Source organism: Cervus elaphus, chromosome 3 (genome assembly GCF_910594005.1).
Source record: "Cervus elaphus chromosome 3, mCerEla1.1, whole genome shotgun sequence".
Classification (NCBI taxonomy): Eukaryota; Metazoa; Chordata; class Mammalia; order Artiodactyla; family Cervidae; genus Cervus; species Cervus elaphus.
This window is the reverse complement of record NC_057817.1, coordinates 15,725,933-15,751,838: the sequence shown is the minus strand read 5'-3', so window position 1 is coordinate 15,751,838 and position 25,906 is coordinate 15,725,933. Positions and strand designations below refer to the sequence as shown.

The window sequence follows — 25,906 nt, the reverse complement described above, 5'->3', positions numbered from 1 at the left end:
TTTGTTTAATACATTTATTCTTTTAAGAAGTTGCATGATCATATTTCATTGACTCGTACAATAGAAAGAAAAATCTTACTACTAAAACAGAGTTTGTGGAGATGGGTGCATGGTAAACCTATTTAGTCTTTTCAGAGGTTCATTCTTAGATTTTAATGTTAAATAATAACAACTATTCATTTAAGCTGGTCTCACTGTATATCTTGACCTTTAGCAATTCCACACACAGCAGCTTATTGTGGTATCCATTAAATAGGAGAAATAAGAATGTTTTACTTTGCCATTAAGAGAAAAAGAAAAGAGTACTGTATGTTACATGGCCCATGAAATATTGGCGGTGTGCTCCTTGGCCTTCATTCGAAGAACTGCGATACTGGAGGACCTCCTTTCAAACTCTGGCTTTGTTTCAAATGCATGTCCATTGGTAGCCCCGGTAAGAAGAGAGTCAGTGAAAAAATTGTTGAGGGGCACGTGGCTGAACTGGTTCTGGTGGTTTGAAAACCCCGTGTAACTGGAATCTGTCCGAGGCGAGTGAGAGTAAGGTGTCATACATGAGGAAGTGTCACGTGGTAACATGCATGAAGTAACCACAGAACCGCCACTTGCATTTCCTGCCCACAAATTGTTCTGAATCTGGAATATATAAAACAACAGATATTACATTTACGCATTCTCACTTTGGTTCCTTACTTTTGGGAAACTGAATTTACAAAGTTTTGCTAGCTGTTCTTTGTCTGCTCCTATTGGGCGGTCTATAATTTCATTCTGAGTACATCAAGCAATTACTGAAAAACAATTATTTGAAAGATTCTTCTAGTTTGTCACACTGGAATGGATCACCAAAACCCACATGCCTGACCACATAAAATACTCTCAATACATGTCAGTCTCTTGAGGATTCTTTTTACAGTCATGATTTTTAAAATGAAATCTGATTTAATCATTATTTTTGATCAATTCATGTGTTTAGGACAGTGATTAAAATATGATTAAGTTTAAATACAGTTTTCATCTTTCTAAAGAAAATTACAGAATTGCTTTTTTAAGTTCCATAGCTGACTCAGTGTGGTAGTTTTTGCTGGAAACCAATGCTGATACCAGGCTGGTTGTTCTTTAGAGATATTTTTGATAAAAAATCATTTTGGAAAATGTTTACTGTTTCATTGTTTTTCATTCCCTCTAGTCTTGAATATCTCTGTCAATAGGACAATTATATACATATTTTAAATATTTATTCTATGATTTATATATGATATGATGAGGTTACAGTAGAATTACAACATGTGAAGCAGATTTAGAATTCTAAAATTTGACCAGTACCCAAAAATGGAAGCACAACTGAGAAAAAAAATTCAAGTATTAGCAAAAATACTATATGAATAAAAATTAAGTATAAGGTAACAACTTACATAAGACTGAAAACTGAGTTATCACTTGTGCCCAAGAAATTCACAATCATCATATTAAATCCCTATAGGAAACATTTCTATATTGTGCAGTATTATCAGCAAACACAAATTTCTTTAAAGTTACTAGCATGCAAAAGAAACACTAAGTCAAATTTGTATACTATGAATTTTAAATAGGAGGCATCTTAGACCAGCTATTTAAACAAGAGCAAGGAGAGTGATCACACGCACTACTGAGAAGCACAGAGAAGTCATGCCAAAGGCAGGAGCTGGGAAAAAGCAAGGAAAATGCTGCTTGGTATAGCGTAACAGAGACACAGCCTTGGAATATGAAATCTGAAAATTATATGCCTTTTACAATATTGTTACACTAGATTTAGACTTACACTAATAAACATAACAGCAGTATATATGTTTATCCAATCTGGCTTTCTTTTCTTTTTTAAAATCATAATTAGAACAGAATAATCAATTACTTAACACATATAGAAGAATAATTTTCTTATATTTCTTTTTACATAGGAATTTCAGTCTACCACTGTAGCCTCTGGTATACTCTTACAAAACCCAAGCTTAAGCCATACTTTTAAAGACAACTTATTTTCAATTAATAGCCAAAATATGTCAATGAATCTTCTAGATTACATTGTAGAGACGTTACTCTGTCACTCTGAAAGGGCCACTTAACCATTTTCAGGACTGAACAAATATCATCCTTTACGTGGGGCTTCAATGATTGGCAAGATGCTCATTTTAGTGTTGTTTTTAAAATAGTTCTTTCTAAGCTGCTTTAAATATGCCAAATCTGTGGGAGATATCTATAGACCTCTATCTAGCTATCTAACCAGCTGTCCATCATGATTTGCATACTTTATCAATCCTTAAATTGTCAAGGGCTATGCTGTTTAAATTTTGGCTCATCCTACGACGTTGTGTCTCCCTTTACCCAAAATATGATGATTGGTGTCAGTGACTGCAGAGCTATCTATCTCAAACCAGCAGGAGGGGCTGTTAATGTCATTACTCTGTCAAACTAGTTCTTCCAACTTGATCCGGGTGATTTTCCTCTGACATTCAATCAAACATTGTGCTACACTGAAAAACCACAGTCACATGTCTGACAAAAGAGCTTTCAGGAAATGAAAGTGAATTTGCTTGCTTACTTTTGAAAAAAATAAATGCAAGGCCAGATAGTGGTGGAGAAAGATTATTTAGGCTTTACGTGTATTAAAGGATTCCTCAACTTACAAAACATAGTGCTAGAAATTATTATTGAACTCATCTACTTGTATTCCAAATGCACAGGAATATATTTAACAACTAGGTAAAAATAAATAAATAAATAAGGAGAGTAAAAGCAAGGAAGGTGATCTATGAATTTAAATTTTAAGTATTTTCACCCTAAATGAACTTAGGAAAATCTCTCCATTTTCTATGACATAAGCAAATATTGTTATTTTGATCAAAACTTATTTCAACATGATCAAGCAAGTTAAATGCATTATTTTTCATGAAACAGAACATATAGAAAGGTCTTCTGAACAGAACAGATTAATAAAGCAAGTTACTAACAGCAATACTTTAGTTGGACTTAAGAGATACCCAAATATTTTCATGACCAGTGAAGCTGTCACACACTTTTACTGATATGCTGGGTTTCCATGATTTCTGTCTCCCATCTCTTCCCTGTCTTTCTTTGATTTTCAAATTTCTGGCATGTGTTCATTTGACTTTGGGGATCTAGATGGTTTCTATATTAAAGCTGGATGCAAATCATAAAAAATAATATCCCCAGTGAACAGGGGTCTTGCCTCCTTGGAAGCATTTCCTCTGGAGGTGTAAAACATCTGATGAGGACAATCAAGACCATGCTCATGATATCTAACAGTTATCAATTAATGGCCACGTGTCAAGCATTTTGTTAAAAGCATGACGACTTCTGAATCGTTCCAATACACAAAAAGGTATGTGCCTTTACTATCCCCATTTTGTAAAAGGTAAAACTATAAAGCAGAGAGTGTAAGAATTTCACCCAAGATTGGATAACTTCCATGGAGGAGGTCAAATCCGAACCCCAGAAATCTTATGAGATGCTACAATAACATAAAAACTAGTCTTATGAGTTGAAATTATTTACTTATTCACAATCCTAAGTTTGTGTGTATCTATAAACTCCACTTTCTGAAAGCAAAATTCCCAATGATCACTCACAACTGTTTCTCATCCCCAGGCTTGACACAGTACATGATAAATCCTTAGTACACATTTATTAAATACTGGAAATCTCTAAGAATATGAAATTTGGACTGATTCATCTTGAAGATGTAATCAAAATTTTGTGGACAATTTATGCTAACATACCTAAATTTTTCTCTCATGATTTGAATGCCAGAATCACCATACTACACAATCTTAACAGAAATCATGAAAATTACACTGCTAGAAACCCTGTTGACTCTATATCTTTAGGCAGGTAATCTTCTTTTTCTTTTTTGTTAAACACTTATTATCTTATCTTCTGGAGATTCTGATTCATTAAGCAGGCAGTGTAGCTGAGGGGGTCTGTACTAAAATAATGGCAAAGATGATAATGGGGCTTCGCAGGTGGCACTAGTGGTAAAGAACCCACCTGCCCATAAAGGAGAGACGTGTGTTCACACATATGAGACGTGTGTTCAATCCCTAAAGATGGTAAGACACAAAAGCAATTCAGAACATCATTTAGGATAAAGAAACACTACTGAAGTCCAACTTCCTTCCAAATGCAAAAAATTCTCGTACATTTTCAATTATGTTCAATTTCTGGGATAAGAAACTCATCCTGTTCTAAAAAGTATTCCATTCCCCTCTGGGGAGCTCTGTAAAAAGGTGTAATCTTCCTCTCTCTCTTCTCTTTCTGGACAGAACAAGCAACATCCTTCTTACATGAGAAAATTTTCAAATATCATCATGAGATTATTATACAATCATAAGTCTCTCTTCTCTAAGGATTCTTCATATTGATTTCCAGGCAGTATCATTCTAGTCACATTCCTTTGGATGAGATGGAGATTGTCAATACCCTTTCACTCTTATAAACATCCAGCACTGACAACGGAATATAATACTCTAGATGTTGTCTGATCACTGTGGGGATAATCTAGCAGGTATCATCTTTGTTCTAGATCATCCACTTCTATTAATGTCTGAAGAAGTAGTGTGGTTAAACAACAAAGTTGTTTGAGCTTGTAGTTTAATAAATCTACCATTGTCCAGGTGGGCTTCTTCTATGTCTCCTTCATTCCATTCTTCTAAGTGGTCATTTTAAAAGGATGCGCTAGAATCTGCAAGTCATATTGTCTCATATATATATTTAACAACAGAGAAGTTATACAAAAATCTTACTGACTTATTGAAAGAAATACTATATTTGCTGTTAAATTTTGAAATGAAAGAATGTTATTTTTTCTAAGATCACTACTTATCTTTCTAATATTTTTTATACTAGTTCATAGACACTAGTGCCAAATAATTTTTTGTAAGCTTCTAACCGTATAATATGCAAGAGATGTACAACCAGGAGCAATGTTATTTAATGCCCACATTCTTTTTCAAATGTGCTTTAAAAAAAAGAAAAGAAAAAAGGAAAAAGAAAGATTGCCTGTCTTTACATTTTTTCTTCTTTGCTGTGTTTATAAGGAGTGGATAATCTAAAAATATTCCATGTTTTAATGTGGTTCACAGCATTTTTTAAAGTTCTGGGGGTATGTTCAAAGCATTGTCCACGGAATTTAGCCAACTGCCTCCCATTAGCATGAATGAAAGTTTAGCTGACTTACTACTCTCCACTTTGAATGTCTGCCCCTTAATGTTTTTCTAATCAAGTGAAAACTTTATATTTAATTATTCCACAGCTTTGAATTTTGGAGGAAATTTTTTTTTGTCTGATTCTATCCAAGCTGAAATCATTTAATGTTCACCTTCCTTCCAAGGAATTAAAAGCAATAGCTAGAAGGAGAGGGTTAAATCTAAGAATACACACATATATTAAGAGTTCTTCATTGTGGATCTATGTATGTCATGAATTGAAGGAACAGAGTAAATCATGGATAGGAAATTATAAACCTCATTTACCTTCACCTTAGAAACTTGATATAGATATATTCTTTACATAACCAAAGCTAGAAAGAAAATTCTAGTATGCTAAATGTGGTATATATTTCTAATGTTATTTTCTGATTTTACTGTAGTGGGGAGTTTTTCATACTTCTAAAAAACCTCTTAATCTAGGTTTATTATTCTTTCCCTTAGTTGTAAAGTAGCATGGTGTGTAAAACAATATCAAATAGTTTCCTGATTTATATACTCTGTATCTCAATGTTAATGGTATTTATGGAGATATTAGCCTATAGAATTTAATCTGGATTTAATAGAAATACTGAAAAATTTGAGAATATAGGAGCAATTTTAGAGCACTCTTTAATTTTAAAGTATCTCTAAAGCCAACTAAATAATTTTTTTTCTACTAAAATAAGTTTACTTAATCTTACTCCTCCTCTACATATAGACTGCTTCTTCCTGCCACCAACATTTATATGTACACGACACACACACACACACACACACACACACACACACACGCACACACCCCAGGATACACGTATTATCCTACACTCATATGACCTTCACATCGCAACCCCAGCAGTTCCCCGTGGGAGTTAAAGGGCTGCTGGGAAAAAAGAGATCAGGGATTCACAAAGAGGTATTTGTGATGATGTTATAGCAATAGCTTCTTTCTGTTAAAATAAAAAAGTTGATTTTGGCTTTTCCTGTTTGACAGAATGCTTACTTTTATTGACTACTCTGAGTATTATTCAATACTTACTATAAAGATTTATTACCACATTATCACTATAGAATTTAATTTACCAGATTTTTATATGGCCTCTTTTAAAAAGGCAAACATCACTTTTGACAAAAGTAGTTTGACTTTTTAAGAGGCCATTATGTTCTTTATTAGTATATCCCCTCCTTTAAAATTCAGAGGGATAAAGTATTAATAAGAATCATATGCTTATTAACTTGAGATATTTCTAGCTGTTGGGACCTTAGGGTCCCATTAACTTTTCTAGTAACTACATCAGTAGGCTTCTGGCAGGGAGAAAGGATATAGGTGTTTTTCTAAACAGTGAATTTGTTACCAGTGAAGAAATAATATACACTGAGACTTTGTGTACCTGGGGGAAAAAACCCCAACTTGAATTAATCACACAGTGAAGAGATAAATCTGAGCACATTTAGATACTACTTGAGATAGAAATGAGGATACGTTTTCATCAGCGCCCTCTTATTAGATGTAATTTTAACTATATATACATATATATAAGTGTGTATATATATATATATAAATACTAAGATTTTGGAGAAATTAATTTCAAAAATTTTAAAAATGTGTTCTCAATGCATAGCATTACTAAGTTGAAGTGATCAGAAAGTATTTATTCACCAGAAAAGGATCACATGTTAATTGTTCATTGCTACTTTGAGTTCTTAAATGAAATTTCATCTTAGAAATGTATATATGGATTTCAAACAGGAGGAATGCCTTTTCTGTTTAAAAAAACACTATTAGATGTAATAGTCATGTGAGACTAACAAACTGGAAAGAAATTTGCCATACAGAAAAATAAAAGTGTGTGTCTCTTTTTAGTGCAAAACTTAAAAGACTATCTCAATTAGTCTCATTAGCAATGTTAATGTCTATAAATTTTCAGAATGACATCATATAAATATTGTTTAAATTTTGCATTATTCAAACAATATTTGAAATATGCTCCACATAAAAGATAAAGGAAACATTAAGAACATCTTTCTTTTCCGTTACTGTCGAATGTGTTCTTAAATTTTAAATTGTGACCATTACAAAAAATTTTTATAGGAAATCTCACCCTACATACCTTAAAATGAAACTTTTCAAATCAACTCACTTTAGGAGAGAATAAAATCATAGCATTTGGCATTTGCTATGCAACAATTATCACTTGAAGTATTTTCCAATTATTTGTCACCTTATTTTTCATCTATTTTAATGCACGCATCCTAACTACTGTTGATTCACAAGTGCCTAATTCATTTTTTTTTTCCTAATTCATTTTTAATGAGAATTCTACTACTTAAAAAGTTCAGAGTTATAAGAAACAAAAATTATAAGCTTTCTTTGTAAATTATTAACCTAAAATGTAAATCAAGTATGCAAACATAAAGTATTTATACAGTATATTTTTAACCTTAGAGAGTTTCACAAGGTGTCATATACAAGCTTGCAATTTATTCTTAAAATCCTGAGTCAAGTTACCAATTATATTCATCTTATATTTGAGTTAACGCTAATTTAGAATTTTATTTTTGTTATTTTAAAATCAACTGTGCATTTGCACGAAAAAGTCTATTTAATGCTCCATAATTTAGAATAAAAATGAAAACTCACAGATGCATGTAGTTTAATAAATGTGGTGCACATACAATTCTGGATTAAGGTATATCCTGAGGTTCACACTAACAATAATGGTTTAAACTGCAGGTTTTAATCCAGAAGTTCTCATAGACTTCTCAGACTTTTATGCTTAATTTCCCCCCTCCTCCTTCCATAAGGTAGGTTTAATATATATGAACAATTTATTTTTATATTTTTAATTTTCACTTTTTATTACTTATTTTGATAATCTACTCAATTTAGTGATTTACTCTTTCCTCTTAAAATACAAAATATGTACAACCAAATCAGTTAAATACAACACTTAACAGGGTTCACTTAACTAAAAGCAAAACGAATAAAAAAACCAGCTAAGTTATCACTACTATGTAGTCTTTAAATGACATTAACTTTGAATATTACATTTCAAAAATAAGTCTATTTTCATAATCAACAATGTGAAAGCACTTTACTTCTTCTAGAGGATATTCTTTACTTCTTTAAAGTATCTAGGATTACTTTCACCAAATAGAAGAATTATTCACTGTGTGTGTCTAGCTGTACCTTTACTTGATCAATACTAACAAAATCTACCTCCGGCTACACATAACTTAGTTTTAACATACACATATATGTGAAATACACTTTATATGTTTTACATAAATATATATATTTAATTAATTTAGGGATGGTATCCATTGTAAAAACTATATTGATTTGAATAATTTATATCCTTCTGTAACTGTAAATATTTGTGCTTACAATCACGTGATAAATTGTATCACTTGTTGACCTAGTGCTGTTAATATTTTGTCCCTCCACTCATAAAGGACGTTTCACTACAATATATGACCATCTCATTGGTTGTTTGAAACATATGGAACTACTCATTACACAATGCATCATGTATAGCTACATTATTAACATTTTTAAAAGGTCTTGGAGTCTTTGTTTACTTCAAATACTTGGGGAAAAGACAGAAATAACAGTGATAAAAATGATACTTTTTCTAAAGGTAAAAGCTGCTCCAGGTGCCTTTAAATCACAACCACAATGGTTAAAGGAAATAAGCTTCATATTCTTTATTTAGCTTAAATAAAGGTAAACATCAAGATTAGGAGAGAAACTTGTTGATAGAAGAAGGTAGGGAAAACAATATCTTCATAATCACTATTTCACAGAAACTTTAAAACTGTATAGCAACGTTTGAAATAGTATGTGCTAAGCTAAAAATACTATACAGCTTTTCATCTGTTTTTTAAATTATTTTAGTGACTACAAATTATCTATAACTTGAATCCAGCGTTTGCTAGGTTCAAACTTGAAGTGGCATATATTTATAAAGGCATCAATTAAACAACAGAAAGCAAAAATACTACATGGGTCCTTTTGTACATTTGGAAAACAGATAAAATCATGATTCCACTATTTACTAAGTAAAACCTCACTGAAAATTTTGGTAGGAAAACTTTCAACCTTTCTTTTGAAATTTTTGATGAAAAAATATTTTCTAAGTGAGAAATTATTTATTTTGGTGGATTAAGAATATACTCAAATTTTCCTAAAGCTATCATATTTATTTGGTTATCCTAATTTAAAGAAGAAAGTGTATTTAACTAAATTTGTTCTTTCCCTGGGATCCTCAAATAGTAAATTTACTCACAGAATGTATTGATTCCAATACTACAACAAAAAGGGGCATTCAAACCACTTAGCTACTTCTCTACTACAGAAAAAAAATAAATGAATAATGACTAATAGCTATTATAGAATCGTGACTATTTATTGAGCCCTCATTATGTACTAGGAAATAGTTGGCATAAACTATTTCAATTCTCACAAATAACATATGAACGTCTATCACCATTTTATAAATGAAGAGAAATGTTCCTAGCGGTTAATTTATTTGCCAAAGGTCTAAAAATCTAATAAGTGGCAGAGCCAGGATCTGAACCCATAACTACCTGATTGTAAAGCCTGGAGGCATACATTAAACCATGGCCCACCCCAAATCCCAGGATTTAGCTCCATGGACTATTTGGAAATCATTTTAATCCTCTCCATAACAGAAAAAGTATCATTAACATCTTTATCTACACTAAGACCACCAACTCCAGTACCAACTGTACCTCAATTTTACAAATAAAGAATCAAGATTAAGGAAGTCCAGAGACTTTTTCAAAGTCACCCAGCTAGTAAATGATCAAGTTAATGTAAGCTTAATCTGAACTAAACCTAATGGCGCAAAATGAGCACTTCTTCTAAGAATGAAGGCTAGCTATAATCTTTCGCTCAGTCATGTCTGACTCCTTCCTATAGTCCATGGAATGGTCTAGGCCAGAATATTGGAGTGGGTAGCCTTTCCCTTCTCAAGGGGATCTTCCTAACCCTGGGATCGAACCCAAGTCTCCAGCATTGAAGGCAAATTCTTTACCAGCTGAGCCACAGGAGAAGTCCATAATCTTTCTAGAAAATGTGTATAACTTAACAAAAAATATTTTATTCACCAAAAATAACTATTTTAAAGATGCTTTGGTTTTAATAAATTAGAAACACATTAGAATCTAATGTTGATAGATACTTGCTTGGTTCTTCAACTCAAGGACAAAATTATGTCAGTCTCTTTTGGTGTGCTTGATATATAGTCTGCATCAAGAAATGTTTGCAGAATCTGTAATATCTACTTTGCAATCTGTCTAGAAAGCAGGAGATTTTGTCTGGATCATTTGTATAACCGCTGTGCCTAAAACAAGATCGAGCATATATCTGTTTGATAAAATGCAAAACTATAAAATGATAAAACTCTGGATGAAAATGCATTAAGCTGAAAGGGGTCTGCAAAATCTTTCTAGTCTATTCCTTTCAAAGAGGAAAAGTTAGCTGCTTAAGACCACAGAGCTGGTTGAGAGCAGAGATTCAGAAACCATCTGTTTTATAAAAAATAGACTAATTTTGTTTTATAATGTACTCCTGAAAACTGAAGTAGAACGAAACTTTTTTCACATCTATTCGGTGTATATATAATCTGCTTAACACTGTGATGATACACGCGTGAGTAAGAACTGAATCATCTTTTAAATACTTTACATCCTAAATGGTGTGGCAGGCATTTTTACACAATCCACCACAAGGTCGGTGAGAAAGTGAAGGCATTGATTGAGGGAAAATTGAGAGGCTTCCTGGTTTAGGTGAGGGAAAGGGAATTCAAGATAGAGGGAAACAGATTTAGCACAAGCAATGACTCTTTTCTAAAATATCATGTAATGGAGAACATCAAATAATTTAATTTAGCTATACTGTATTGACAAATGGAAACTAACATTGTGACCCAAAATAGAGCTTTTAAAAAAATAACACTACTATTTTCACTACATCAAAATATACTACCTTTAGTTACTACTGACATCACAGTACTCACTTTTTTGTTTGCCTTCAAACATGAGCAAGTTTTAAAAAAACAGTATCTTAGTCCGAAGAAGTATCTACATTTTTAAAATGTTTTATTATTTAGAAATTTTTTCCTTTCCAAAGTAAGGCGATGTTTCAGCGTCAAAATTGAACTATTTCAATACTCAGTGTTGGTTTAAGGAGAAAATGCTGCATAAGAAGCCCGGGACTCCTGAACTCAAAACACTTGGGCTCCAATTCAATGAGTTAATGGCTCTAAGGAGGAAGACTGGCTTAAAACAAGCCCTCAACTGGTAAGTTACTTTTTTTACTGTTACAGCTGTTGTTGCTAGTGTAATGAAGACCAGTGAAAACAAAGTATTTAGAACATTTTAGAAAGTATTAATTACTATTCATAAATAAACATTGTATGTTATATATAGATACTTTATGCTAGGTAAGATTATGATACAAAGGCTTACTATTATGAGCAGGCTGAAGGAGAACATTTTCTAAACCATTTCTGGTTTTGATGTATTTCTGTGTATGCTTTTGCTTCCCTGCCAAATTGCTAATTCTTTATTTCTGTCCTGCCGCCAACTTTTTCTAGTTCCAACTTTTTTGTAATTAATAATTTTTTTCTGTAATTAGTAACAGTAACCACATTCAATGTCTTATTGCACTGAGTTGGTTAGACTCTTTCAATTCCTATTTTTCCCATTATAAACTATTTTCAAGCCACATGATTTTTTTTTTTTTTTCATTTTTAAAAAGAAGTTTCCCTAGGCTGAGTCTTGAGAGACATGACTTTGGCATAGCTATTTTTTCAAACAAACTAAAATAAAGTTAACCACATATTTTTAAATGAAACAGACTTTCCCCCTGACTTTCTTCAATACCTAGAGTGGGGAGTGGTAGACACTTGATTTTAGAATTTTTGGTAACCAAACATTAAATGACTTAGCAATGCAGAAAAGTACTGTGGATTTGACAGCACTGATTTTTATCAATGTTAATGAACTGCATTGTCAAAATAACTTCAACATATGATGTCTGTGTTCCCATATTTAAATTAAGAGGTGGTATAACCAAATATACATAAAAATTATGAAGAACCCACAAAGAGAAATTAGTGCAAAATTCTATTATCTCTGAGGGGAATTTTTTTTAACTAATCTTTTGTTGGAGTGAAAAAGACCATCAAATGTATAATCTGACGGTACCATTTCCTTTCCTGCTTGAGCTACTACGTGACCTCATTCTGCTAATTGCTAATATCGAAAGCTATGAGGCACAATAACATAATGGCAAGATAATTTTAGGAGGTGACTAAAATTAAGGCTGACTAGAGTGTATTGTTATATTAAGCTTTTATATAGAGCTTAATTGGTGCAAGGCCCTATTCTACACATTTTATGATATTCTAAAGAAGAAAGGGGGGCTAGCAACTAGGCAACTAAGAGCAAGGAGCAGAAAAGTGGAAAATAGAAATAGAACAATGAAAGGAATGAAGACTGAAATAATAAGGTGAAAAAAAGTACGCTGCAGTCAAGTGTTGTGAGATAGACTTAGCAATAAGACTGCTTAGGGTCTATTGGAAAAGAGTTCATAATTTGTGACTTTATTGTTTCTAAAGTCATCACAATCAAGTAGTTTAAAAGTATGCAAAGTATATGCCATCTCTGTTATCATTCTATTGTTTTTCACTGGTTGGCTGTGAACATTTTCTGCTCCCTTGAACTAAACTGCAGATCTGAATAATGCGACTTAAGTCTTACGTTACGCTCTTTTGCTATTAATCATTTAATCATACTACTTACCCTTAAGAGCCACATTGCCTCTGCTTAAATCTGAGCTTTCCTACACTAGTAAAAGTGAAAAGATATCTCACTTTTATTAGAGGCAGTAAATACCTCACCCCTCTGTGCCTCAGTTTCCACATATAAAAAATGGGAACAATTAATATCACCTACTGTGTAAGGTTATTGCAGGATTAAATGAGTTAATAAATGTACACTGCTTAGAAGAGTGACAGACAGTGAAGGCTATAGTCTTGTTAACAACTAGGAAAACTGCAATCCTGCTCCCATGGAACTTACCACCTAGAGGAGAAACATCCTTGCAGCATTTTGCTTAGAACTCAACTAGGACACTCAAAACGTGTTGATGGTAAGTAACCAGGAGGATACACATATTTTTAAAACAGGAGAAAATATAAAGGAACTACTTTAAGATAAACTTTTTGAAATAAGGGAAATAAGATTCTTCTTAAGGTATGGACCTTTACTCAAAAGGTACCCATATCACTGGTCTTTAAGAAAACTGCAGTGGCAAGGCTTAGCTGGAGAAGCCCTTTATAGACTGCCCTGTAAGGAACCACTCGTGTGATCATGGACCAATTCTTTTTCTTAACTCATCTGGCTCTGGTTTCCTGACTTTTAAAACAAAGGAACTAGGTGATCTCTAAGGCTCTTATATCCACATATAATATTACATTAGTAAATTTCATGAATTAAAAAAAAAACTCATGAATTTACCTGGAGGAGTGAAAGTCTCAAGATAGGTTTTTTAAAAATCATGAAAGGTACAAGAATACAAAGACAGCATGAAATTAAAGGACGGAATTCATGCTCACAGGGTATGAATTTACAGTTGAAGAAAATGAGTATCCTTAAGTTTGGAGCTATGATGATTTGTTTACTGGACTATCAAAATATTTCATCAGTATATGCGTTACATATTCATTTTCAAAGTAGTCTCTTATAACACACATCATTAAACAATAAGGAATTAAATAACAGATGGCTTGTTTCTTATAATACACATATTCTTTATGTAGTAAATACAATTTTCAATATTATAATTCAGTAGCAGGAAAAATTAATATCCAATTACAAAGACAAAATATATTTTATTTATGTGCATTACAAAGTATGCAAAAACAACCCTCTCTAAATTAAAAGAAACAATTAGAGGAAAAAAATTTCTAAATACTCTTAATGTGATACAATTTAAAAATTAGGTCCAGAACTAATTCTATACATGTTTTAAGTCACAAAGGGATAAATGTTTCCTTGAAACAATAAGCAGTTTCAAAGCTGAAAAGACAACACAGGAGAAAAAAATAGTTTTAAGTGAACTGAAGGTTTCATCAGCCACATTCAACAGCAGGTTATGGTACAGCTCATAAAAAAAGAGCCACAGAGCCTAGCAATATTTTATGTATTTAACAAAGGGAGTGAGTCTGAATTATTAAAATGCAGAGTAATTAAGAGACAGATTATTGAATGATGCTACTTAAGTTGTTGCAATGTATACCAAAGAAAAGACCTTGAAATATTTTAAAATAAATAAAAATAAATATTTTAGCAAAATAAAAATCTAACAAACATGGAAACAATTTTTGGAGATTAAAATTTTCATTCTTGACTATTATATTAGACGTGATAAAGTTTACACTAGCCCTTTGAAGAATATACAAACCACACTTGCGTATCTCAGTGTTCTGTGCAGTTTACCATACCTGTGGATAGCTGTCAGTTCTTGGCAAAACTGATATGTCATAGGTGGCAGCAAAATGGCTCTTAGCTTGTTGGATCTGGCCGTAACGTTCTCTTTTTCTCCACTTGGCCCTTCGATTTTGAAACCAAACCTAGTTTTTTAAAAAAGTAGAATTTCAGCTAAGGAATAGCTGGTAATGCAAATATGATGGTCAAAGACTTAAAATCAGAAAGGTAAACCAGGTCAAGAAAATTACAAAAGCAGAAATGTTTTTATATTAGAAAGGGATCCACAAGTTTTACTTTCTATTTTATTTTACCCCGATATGATAAGTGCCATGTCTACTAGGCAATATAGTTTAATAGAATGAGACAAGATGTTTTCAAAACTTTATTTAACATGTCTGAGCCTCTATTTTTTTTACTAATTGAAAATAAAGAAGAATTAGATTATATGACCTTGAAGATTCCTTATATCTCCAAATTATCATAGATAATAATCCTCTCTCAGAGAATGCAAGTCTGAAAGACACTCATAACTTTTTAATTTGGGGTTATGTATAGAACACGAACTCAGCCAATCTATAACCAAATTAATATCTAAGTCTGTCAAAACAATTATCTTTAAAATATGTCACAAAGTGAAAGCTCCTCTGGGCTGTACCCAGACTTACAAAAACTTAGAAAAATGTAAACAAACACATTACATCTAAAACATATGGTACCAGCAGAAATACAATGATTATTTAGAAGCAAACTAGTAGGATTACATGTTATATTGAGTATGATAAAGATTATGGATAAAATGGTATCATCTGAAGCTGAACTATGGTTTTAAAATATACAAACTGTTTAGACATAAATTGTATCATTTATAAGATTTTCTCTTATAGAAAATGCTCATAAAATCTTAAAGATAATTTCTCCAATTTAAAATACTTATGGATAATATAAATTTTAAAATAGGACAGATATAATCAAGTGTCAAGAAAGACTGTGTATTAGTATGGCCTCCACACAGTTACTAAACTGTTTTCCAAATTTCTTTAATTAATTATACAGTAGAAACATCTATTCTATCATCTATTTCCCTCAGAGGGTTAAATATTAACCAGTTCACACTTGTAAGATCTCCAGAATCTTCATTTTAATATTTTAGGTATTAAAAGGTTATACAAAAAATTAAGTTCAACATGTATAACTTGATATATAATTTACATGAGCAGCTTTCAGAAAACTGTTTCGTCTTCAGAGAACTAGCTTCAGAATACAAAATATTTAGGAAAAAAGCTGAAAATGAATTATAAAAATGCACATTGTAAAAAAGCATTTCATTAAAATTTATTTGAACTTTTTATTCTTTTTTGTATTCAATTCTACTCTCTTATCTCTTTTCCTTCACACTTAAGAAGACATGTTAATATTCAGTCTGGAGTGTAAGCAAGTATTGCAAATTCAAGATGGCACTTTGGAGAGTTCTCAGCAATCAGAAGAAGGCAGGGAGCCACCTGTTCAGATGGTTTCCCAGAGCCCTGCTGGTGAGTGTGTATCACCCACTATATTCAGGGCTTAAGACACCAGTAACAACAAAATACAGCAAAGCACTTTTTCTCCATAGACGGGCACCAAGAGCATACTGACGGAGTTTAGTAACGAGGGCTTTTTCCTTTAGAAGAAAACCTTGACAATCACCTTGAAATAGGTGCCAATTACCACTCTTATGCAAAAAGCAAGGAAACTACCTGAGTAAAATAGGTTCAGGCTGACTCTCTGGGCGTCTTCTTAGGCCAAACTTAACCAGGACTTGGTGAAATGTTTAAGGGGAAAACAGACTTTGTGCACAGCTGATCATCTATGTGTAAACATATTTTTCTATGGTTGTGAGTATAACTAATTTAAACACATGAACACAAGACCAAAAAACACACGGGTGGGGTTTGTGTTAAGGCTTGGCAATTCTCAAATTCTTTCTTACGACTGACTTTCTCCATATTTACTTCCTGAACTAAGATAAAATAACCATTTGTCTCTATAAACTAAAGCAAAAATCTGCTGCTTGTTATTCGTCCACCACCAGATGTTGTCTTTAACAATGTATAAGAGACTTACAAGGGCTCAGTCTTCAGAAGGAATACGATTACTCTACTCAGAACAAAAATTTATTTCTTTATTCTAGTGGTTTATGGAAATTGCAAAATTCAGTATTATTTTTTTTAGAGTCATAAAAACACACGAAATGGTCATTCTCCTGAATTACTCTTACTTGGGAACTAATGAAATAGTTTAAAAATATGAAGGCTAGGAAAAATAAAATACGCTTAAGAATTTTACCATTTTTAATTTTGTTTTTTCAAATTATTAAAAAATGTAGTATACTGAATCATCTAATTTGATAATTTGAACACAATTTTAGATATAACTTAATTGAATTTATACTTTTAAAAGTTACTTTTAAGACTATTATTCCTACTGTTTCTGAAAAAATCATGTAAGTTATCCAGATTTTACAAATTACAATGGAAAGGCATGTATTGACAATTGCTGGGACTAGAAAACTGTAGATGTGCTTATACAACTTTTCTTTAATTATGTATAGTGAAAATAGTTTACGGTATACCTAACAATTGAGAGTTTGTGAGACTGTCATTTTTTTTCCTTTGTTTTATTATAACTCCAACCTTGGTAAAATTATAGATGCTTATGGGCCACTATACAAATAACTTACAAATCTAAGGTATATAACCCCAAAAAGAGCTTCGACAGCTGATACAATAGAAAAATAAAATACATGAATTACTACATTGGAGAGCTATGGTTCTGGGTTTTTGTCCTTTAAAGATCACTTTTTGAAATCAGATATTTGTTATCATATTCTGTTCTTCTAAAATAAGCATTAGCTTTTATGCCTAAGTAATAAGTCAAGTTCTTTTCTCTTAGGCTTGTGTGTGAGTTGTTAAATCGTTTGCAAGTAAAAAGTAATTTTAGTAGACTTACATGCCTCTGCTACGTTGTTCTCTATCTTCAGCAGGAGAATTAGTTTCTGTCTTTGTGGTAAAACTTTGGAATAAACTTTGTGGTAAAACTCTGTGGCAACCCTGGAATCATTCTAACACTACCCCCCAACCACCTCCCCGCTCCAAACACACACAGCCTCCAGCCTTCATTGGCTCCTACCTGGACCCTGGCCTCAGTCAGCTCTGTCCTCAGAGCAAGCTGCTCTCTGACATACACATCCGGGTAATGGGTCTTCTGAAAGACCTTTTCCAGCTCCTCCAGCTGCAGGCTGGTAAAGGTGGTTCGGTGTCTCCGCTTCTTGCTGCTGGACACGTTGCTGTCACATTTGTCCCCAAGTTCGTCCAGTTCTCCCTTCTCTGGAATCCCTTTCACAGGAGACAACCGGAGACTGGTACAGTTGTCCATAGCTCTGTTTAGTTCAGTGTGAAGAGGCTGTCCTTCTACTTTAGTGATCCCATAGTTCACTGCACCCAGAGGGGGGAAAAACAGTTCTCAGGATTGCAAAACACCTTGATGAAGTAAGATGAAGTGATACAGAGCATCAGGCAGGGAGTCTGTTACGATTATATCGTGCGGCACTGATTTGATCATCATATTATCTACTATTGGGCTTCCCTGGTAGCTCAGCTGGGAAAGAATCTGCCTGCAATGTGGGAAACCTGGGTTCGATCCCTGGGTTGGGAAGATTCCCCTGGAGACGAGAACGACGACCGAATCCAGTATTCTGGCCTGGAGAATTCCACAGACTGCATAGTCCATGTGGTCCAAAAGAGTCAAACAGGACTGAGTGACTTTCACTTTATCTACTATTATTAATTCACTTTAGGCAGGTTTAGAATCATCTAAAAATGTGTACATGGAACTTATATAATTTGCCAGCATCACATATAGCTCTGTTTTTCAGGATTAATGTAATATTTATCCACATAACTTATAATCAAAGTAGTCATATTAAGAATCTCTGGTTTAAAAAAAAACTAAATGACCATAATTTTTTACAAGTGAGCTGAATTTCATATGTCTTATTTATTCACAGCAGACAAAAGTAAGCTACTAACAGGGCTCAAAAAGGACATTTCAATTTTAAATACTGTCTGTAAACCAAAATCCATACTCTTCTCAAAGTTATGTTTCTCCTTCACACAAAACCTATGGACTAGAGATTTAAGAAATGGCATTGTTTCTACTATATTTCCAATATTTCAACTGTATATCATGTCCACATTTAACATTTTAATTTCAAAAAGTGACCTACTAAGTTAAAAAAAGAATTTTTCATCAGTTTCTAAAAGTGTTTTTACAGAAAAGGGTAAGATTTAAGTAGACTTCTTTAGCTGCAGTTATCCAAATATGTCAAATTTATGCTTAACTCTTTTAAAACATGAAACTGTCTTAAGATAGAAAGCTTTACTCTTCCTTTCAATAAAGCACAAAAATTAAAACATCTATTAGAAGATTACAAAGGGTATCATCCTGCATTCTGTTTAGGGGTGTTTTAATTTCAGTGATTTCCTCCAGATTCGATTGTACCCCACACACAAATGTAATGGATACACAGAACGAAATAGGAAACATTTTTTTAAGTCGTCTCAGCCATAACAACGATTTCCAATGAACTGTTACACTTTTTTCGTTTTTGTCTATTTTAAAATTTTCTTACAATGTATTTTTAGAACTGCTTTACTTTAGTCATTATACAAATGTATTGAACTCTAGTACCTAGGTAAATCAAATACCCAATAGCCTTTAGGCAAAAAAAGTTGTGATGTAAAACTAAATATAAAGGAGAGCCTTGACTGATTAACAAACAATACAGTTTTGTCTCCGTGGGCAGAGTTAATGGGGAACTGCGGTAATTAGCGATGGGGGAGGGGAAACAGGCGTGAGGGTAAGGGCATCTCAGGAAAAAGGCAGGAACTTGCCTAAATTTAGCGGACTGCTTGTTGCCTACAGTCACCTTACTTAAAACTTTCCTATCAAAATCCATCCTAACAGTGTGATGCTCCTTTAAAACTTTATAAAGTATCAAAAATCACCTATTTCTCTTATTTTTGGAATCCCGACAATTTAAATAAAATATTATGATTCTTATTCAGCAGTCAACAGAGGACATTTCAGAACCATTTAAAAACAAATCCTGTCCATGGAAATAACTTTATGGATACACTTTAAAATTCCAAAATATAAATCCTGCAATCTGAAATATAGACAGAAAGTCAAAACTTTAGTATATTAAAATAAAATTATTTTTTCGCGTCTTTCTAAATAAATGAGACTTAACGGATTTTTCTGTTTGTTCCTTTATTTTTTATTTAACCTTGCAAGTCAAAAGTAACTTGCAACGTTGAACAAAATGAGGCCTTTTTTAAACAAAGGCTATCGCGTACTAAGTATTTAGAAGAGTAACTACTATGAGCCAGTGGCTCGCCAGATTGTGAACCTCCATTAAAATAGGGGGCGGGAGGCTTGTTGTAAATATTTCACACTTAATTCGTTTGTTATTTTAAAGCAACCCGCTCCTTACAGCTTAACTGTGGAATATATACAATGATAAGGAAAAGTCCTCTTGGAATTGTAAACGTGCTTTAGCTGTCGCTATCTGAAAAAAATACGTTTGTATTGGGTTACAAGATAAAAAGATAGATGGTTTGTTTTGATAACATTTTGACTTTGAGATACTTGGCCATCCAAAGTTGAAGATTTCACCCAGAAGCATTCCGAAAGGCTTCTTAGAGGCGACTTCTACCGTGGAGTCAGAAAAATCAGACAATGCGGAATTCGCGAGTGAGTGATTATATTCGGGATTCTTTGCCCGAAGCTACGTAAAGTGATTTGGCGTTGAACATTTATGCTGTTGCATAGCAAACCCAAAGAAGCAAAAATCACAAATCCAGAGAAACTCATCTAGTAAGCTTCTAACTTCACAAAGATATCGTTACGTCTTGGAAAATTAAAAAAACCAAAACAAAAGGTTTTTCACCTAAGTTTTCTAGCTCGTGACGGCAGTGACGTCCTCTAACGAGCTGTGATGGATTTCAGCTCCCCCGGCCCGGGGCAGCGCGGCGGGCTCGCAGAGGAAGCGCGCTGTCTCGACTCAATTACGCTCTGCTTAGCGCCCTATCAGTTTACGCCCGGGTCCTGGGTAGCGGGACTCCACGGCCCGTCAGGGACGCGACTCGGCAGCAAAAGAAGAACCGCGAGGATGCACCCCGGGGGTGCGGGCTCCTTCCTTGGCTCCCCGCTCACCCCCTCCCCGAAAGTCTGCAGCAGCCCCAACTCCGCTTCCTAAAACCAGCACTGTTCCACCGCCTTCCTCCGCCCTCCAGCTCTCCCGCTCCCCCTTCCTTTCCTTCCTTCTTTCCTTCCTGTTTTCCTTCCTTCCCTCCCGGTCCCGACCGGTCCCCGCCCTCGGATCTGCGGGTGGGCTTCCGCGACCCCCCTGGAGCCGGGGACTCACCGCTGCTGTCCAGACTGGGCGAGGTCCTGTCGAGGCGCACGTGATGCTCGGCGCGGGGCAGGGGCCCGAAGGCCTGCACGCATTTGCCCGCCGACGCTTTGCTATAAAAGGACTCATTGTCCAGCGTCTCCATAACGTGCTCCAACGCGCCTCCTGCGCCCATGTAAAAATCACTGTTTTTACTCGGTGGGCTCTTGAGGGCAAACTTCTCGCTCAGAAACTCCATAATCCTGGAAGGCTGTCGCAGAGCTCCCCGGAGCTCGGGGGGCTGGAGCGCGCTGGGGGAGGGAGCGAGTGGGCGGGAGGAGGGAGGGCCGGAGAGGAGGGAAGGGGAAGCGAGCGCTGCGGCGACTGGAGCTTCCCGGCTCCGAGCCTTTTAAGACGTCTCGGCTGGAAAGGGGGCACCCGAAGTTGCTTTTATATCTTGAAACTCAGCTGGGCTCCTCGGGCAACCTCCCAGTTCTAATGAATATGAAAATAGGCAGGCGACTAAACTCCACCCCGGGCCCCCTCCGCCCCCCACCCCACCCCCATCTTCCCCCCACTTACCCGGGCAGGGCGCGTCCAGGCCTAGGTTAGACAGACAGCTCCATTTCAGACAAATGCCAGCAGGGACGAGGCCACGACACTCAGAAACATTGTCGCCGCGACAGTGGACTGGCATTTCGGAAGAGCTTGGTGAGATCGCGAGGCAGTTAACCTTCCACTCCCCGCGCTCTGCGCCCTCCGGGGCCACCCGCCCGGCACCGGGTCCCCACCCCGCCCCCACGCCGGCCACTCACTACCAGAAAGATTTAGAGGCGTCTTAAGAACTTGAAAGGAAGTAATGCTCTAAGGGGCTTTTATTTCATCCGTAAATCGTTTATGTGGAAGATCCACATTAATCCGAAGCCCAAGAAGCCGGATACGTGGGCAGCTATTAACTGGGCTGGCCGTGGTCGAGGGGCCGCTGCTTCTTCCAATCCCGAGGAGTTCGGCGTCCGGGCGCTCTCGGCGCTTACGAACCCGTGGCCTTTCCTTTCTTTCTGGAATGCGGCGGCGTGTGGATGTGGTGGCAATGGGAGAGGGAAGCCGAGCAAGGCATTGAAACCATTATACCAATATCAACCTCATTTCTCCACCCTCTCCCACCCTCCCCTTAGTCCACGATTTTATCATTAGATCCAGATTATTTTAAGAAACCTCGATAGGAAAAGTGCCTCCTAAGGGTCCTTACTATAGGCCAGAGGGGTTACACAAAGGGGTTTATGAAAGAGGAAGGCCTTCATCGTGGTTTTTAAAAGATGATTACTTTTAAAGAGTCGTAGTGGAGTTTGGAAAAGCGCGTACGGGGAGCGACGGGCGCGCGCGGAGCTGGGCGCACTGGCAGGCGGCGTCCCGGCGCGGGCTGGGCCGGGGCTTCGGCTCCCGCCGGAGGGGATGGGAGGAGGTCGGGGAGCTGGCGGCTCTCTGAGGGCAGAGCAGCGCTACGGGGTGGAAAGCCCCTCTGTGAGGCTTTAGAACTGCCTTTGGTATCGGAGGATCCCGCAGCGTCGGAGGGAAAAGCGTTCAGTGCCTTGGGCAAGAAAAGGCCGCCATTAGCAACAGGCCTCTTAAACTGGCAAATTTGGTGAAAACGCCCACAAGTTGGGCATTAAGGGTTGCGCCCTCCACGAGAGGCCTCCGCCCGACAGCCTTTTTCGTACAGGCCCTAGCCGCGCCGATGGCGTCTCCCCAGCCCAGCAGGGCAGTAGCCCCGCAGCCTTGGGCACGCCGGGCACCCCCGACCCTGGCGTGGCGAGGCCAAGCCCAATTCTGGCGAGCCTCCGGAGGGGCTCGGGAATCTCCATGTTCTTCAAGGTCTGGGCTGACCTAGGACTCACTGGAGACCCTCTTCGAGGCCACAATGTGCCGCAGCCGGGCAAGAACAATGATGGAGCGCTCCGCATCTCAAACTTGCGCCTCAACACTGCTCTAGAAGCGCGGCGGGTCTTCAACCGAGATCGGGACGAGTGGAACCTCAGCAGGCGGCCCGGAGCCGCAGCCTCGCTCTCTCGGGACACTTCTCCGGAGCAGGGGCACGAGATCGGTTAGTTCACGTGGCGCCGCGCCCGGCCTGGCCTTGAGCGCGCACTCGGGTTCCTGCGAGTTGACACTATTCCTGAATGATATCACTTTTCCTGTATTATTGTTACTATCTCCAAAGCCAGGCAGGCGGCACCAACCACTAATTGTTGAATCTCCAAGGGGCGCAGTCAAAGAAAAGCTTTCAGGGACTGCGGTGAGGGAGAATACCAGATTGTACCAAGGCGCACGAACTCCTAGCCTGGCATCCAGGGATGGGAGGAGGGGAAGAATGTGGCGGGGGTGGGGGGGGGGGCAATGCCAGGGAAAAGCTAGCGAGAAGGTACCCTGGAACATCCTGTCCATGCTTAAGGCGGAGAAGCAGGCTATGCGCTTCCCGAGCTCCTGCGAGCGGATCCTGGACCGCTCCTGTAGGAACGTTGGATATTATCTACTCAGTCTTATGCGGGTTGAGGATTTTTTTAATTCTCTCCTAGCCCCTTCTGTACCTTACCTTCAGATGTTCTTAAAGTACTTTCTCTAATAGACACGGGGAGGGTAAGAGAAATGGTCGTCTAATAGGTTTTTCAGAAATTCACAGCAGCAAGAACAACGCCTTGCTGATTTGAGGAAATACACAAACAACTCCTAGCTATAAACTTAGTTACATTGTAGAGCTCTGTCAGCTTGTTTATAAATATGCGTCTTAAGAGCCCTAAATTCCCTGAAAAACATTCGGTGTCTCTTAAATGAAAGACATATGATGCAAGCTCTAGAGTACTTGTAAACCAATAAAGGTCCAGCTCGCAGAGTAAACTGCAGGAGAGCCAGGGTCGACAGCTGCATAGGAGAGATGTTTCCACCCCACACCTCAATCAACCCCACTTTTGATGGTAGTGGTAGGCGGGATGGGTGCAAGGTGTCACCAATCCCACTTAATATCCCTGAAGCCTCTTGGAAATACAAATCTATTATACAGAATCCCGTATGTTTGGGGACATGTAACCACATGTGCCCAAAACAGAGGGAACAGCTAATGACAAACTCCCATAACGAATGCTTAATCTGCAGTTTTTGGCAAGAAGCTGGGTCTCTGGTTGCCAAGAGCTGGGTTAAATGGATTCTGAGAGGTTGAGATGCAGTTTATGGTCATGTCACAGCTCTAACCATTGGAGCATTAGATAATAAAATTTAAATATACTAATTAAAACAGCAATAATTAAATGATTTATGGAAATCATAAGAAGGGAGAAAAAACTGGAGGCTGATTGGGTTGGAGTCTGCCTCATCCCCCCTTAGATCTACCTGGTGCTTTGAAGATAACCTTAGAAATTGACCATAGCACTTTGATAAATACTTGGCACTAGTCTATTCAGAGCAGACATTGAGCTTTCCTCTTCAACAATCTTTAAAAACCTGCTTCTAATCCACATTCCTTATCCCAGCCCTCCCCAATTCCAACTAGTCAGCATGACTAGGGCTCCAGGGGCCAGTACTTAAGGAACCGTGGCTGGCAAGAGAGACTGGGTTTATTAAACCACATTCTCACTGGGATTTTATCTCAGCACACTCAGTCATCATTCTCAGGCTACCATTCCCTTCTTTCCTACCACCTTTCTATTTTGCCTGTGGAGAACTGTTCATCATTTTCCATACCTGGAACCTGGGTTTCAAATCCAGGATTCAGCTCCCCATCTTTCATATTAGTCAAGAAATCTACCTGGCTGAAAGTACTTGCAGGAGGTGGTGGGAATGGGGTAGAAGTGGAGTAGGAGAGGGGATGTAGGAGTAGGAGACAGAGGTGGGGAGACATCAATTGCTTTTAAATCCTAACAAAATTTATGACGTTGTAGGATGCCAGGGCTTTCAGATCCCTGGATATAGCTACTGATGCTGCTGCTTCACATTTCTTTGATGAGACTGAGGCACAGTGAGTCAGGATGCAATGTGCAGAGTCTGGAAAGGAAAAGGATGAGGTTAGCATGACCTACTGCAGGTTCCATCTTTGCAACACTGTTTTCTTATTCCTCTGGCACCAAGGATGCTAACACAGTGGGAAGGCTATTTTGTGAAGTGACTCTGATGTTCTGATTTGAAGTTACATTTAACATTTTTGCAACCAGCTTGCGGTTGTTGCTGCTGTTGTTAGGTGCCAGCTCCCCAAACACAGTGATTTGGGGTGTGTTTAAAGTCTTCTTTATTTAGCTCCTTTTAGAGCCTAAAGTAACTGAGTAAACTCAAACTGGTTAAAAAGTCTATTGAAATGACTGACCCCATCCCCCATTGCCCCACACACAAAGGTAATTCAGCTAAGTCAAGTTCAGATAAGGGATTGGCTGCCAGTTTGACTTATTACATTTTAAAAAATTCTCACGGTCTGAAAGCTTCTTTTGATGCTCCCCTCTCCCATGAGAATGTATTTTGGGAAATGAAAAATATTTTGAGTACATGCATCAAAGCTGCAGTTGAAGCAATGTGTATACCACTATGGTTCCTTTCTCAACTTCTTGAGAGAAATATCACACTTATATAGTAATAGTGGGAATGTCAAGCTAGGGTTGCAAGAATTCTCATCTTAGCCCTTTCTTTTTTCGGCAAGAGTTTGAGGCATATTGGTAAGTAAAGCTAGAAAAAATGCGTGCTG

At 36.8% G+C, this 25,906-nt stretch overlaps 1 protein-coding gene across 4 annotated transcripts; it reads right to left on the bottom strand.

Moving 5' to 3' along the window:
- Nucleotides 1-22,156, bottom strand: ALX1 (ALX homeobox 1). 4 transcript variants are annotated; one of them, XM_043880624.1, is made up of 6 exons: nt 22,002-22,156; nt 21,769-21,876; nt 21,220-21,681; nt 17,922-18,226; nt 14,771-14,899; nt 1-633 (listed from the first exon to the last, which is right to left on the bottom strand). In XM_043880624.1, the coding sequence occupies exons 3-6, from the start codon at nt 21,443-21,445 to the stop codon at nt 313-315; spliced, it is 981 nt and encodes a 326-aa protein (XP_043736559.1). In that variant the 5' UTR covers nt 21,446-21,681; nt 21,769-21,876; nt 22,002-22,156; the 3' UTR covers nt 1-312. The 4 variants fall into 4 exon arrangements, with proteins under 4 accessions (XP_043736559.1, XP_043736569.1, XP_043736550.1 ...); XM_043880634.1 differs by having other exon boundaries at nt 21,220-21,372; XM_043880615.1 differs by having other exon boundaries at nt 22,005-22,138.
- Between the last annotated feature and the right edge of the window lie 3,750 nt (nt 22,157-25,906).

What these genes read in the sequence shown, in the direction of transcription:
- ALX1 (XM_043880624.1), bottom strand. Translation starts at nt 21,445, where the DNA reads ATGGAGTTTCTGAGCGAGAAGTTTGCCCTCAAGAGCCCACCGAGTAAA. An exon ending in GCCCAGTCTGGACAGCAGCG is followed by an intron (nt 18,227 to 21,219) that starts GTGAGTCCCCGG and finishes CTCTGGGTGCAG; the next exon opens with TGAACTATGGGATCACTAAA. An exon ending in TGACTGAGGCCAGGGTCCAG is followed by an intron (nt 14,900 to 17,921) that starts GTAGGAGCCAAT and finishes TTAAAAAACTAG; the next exon opens with GTTTGGTTTCAAAATCGAAG.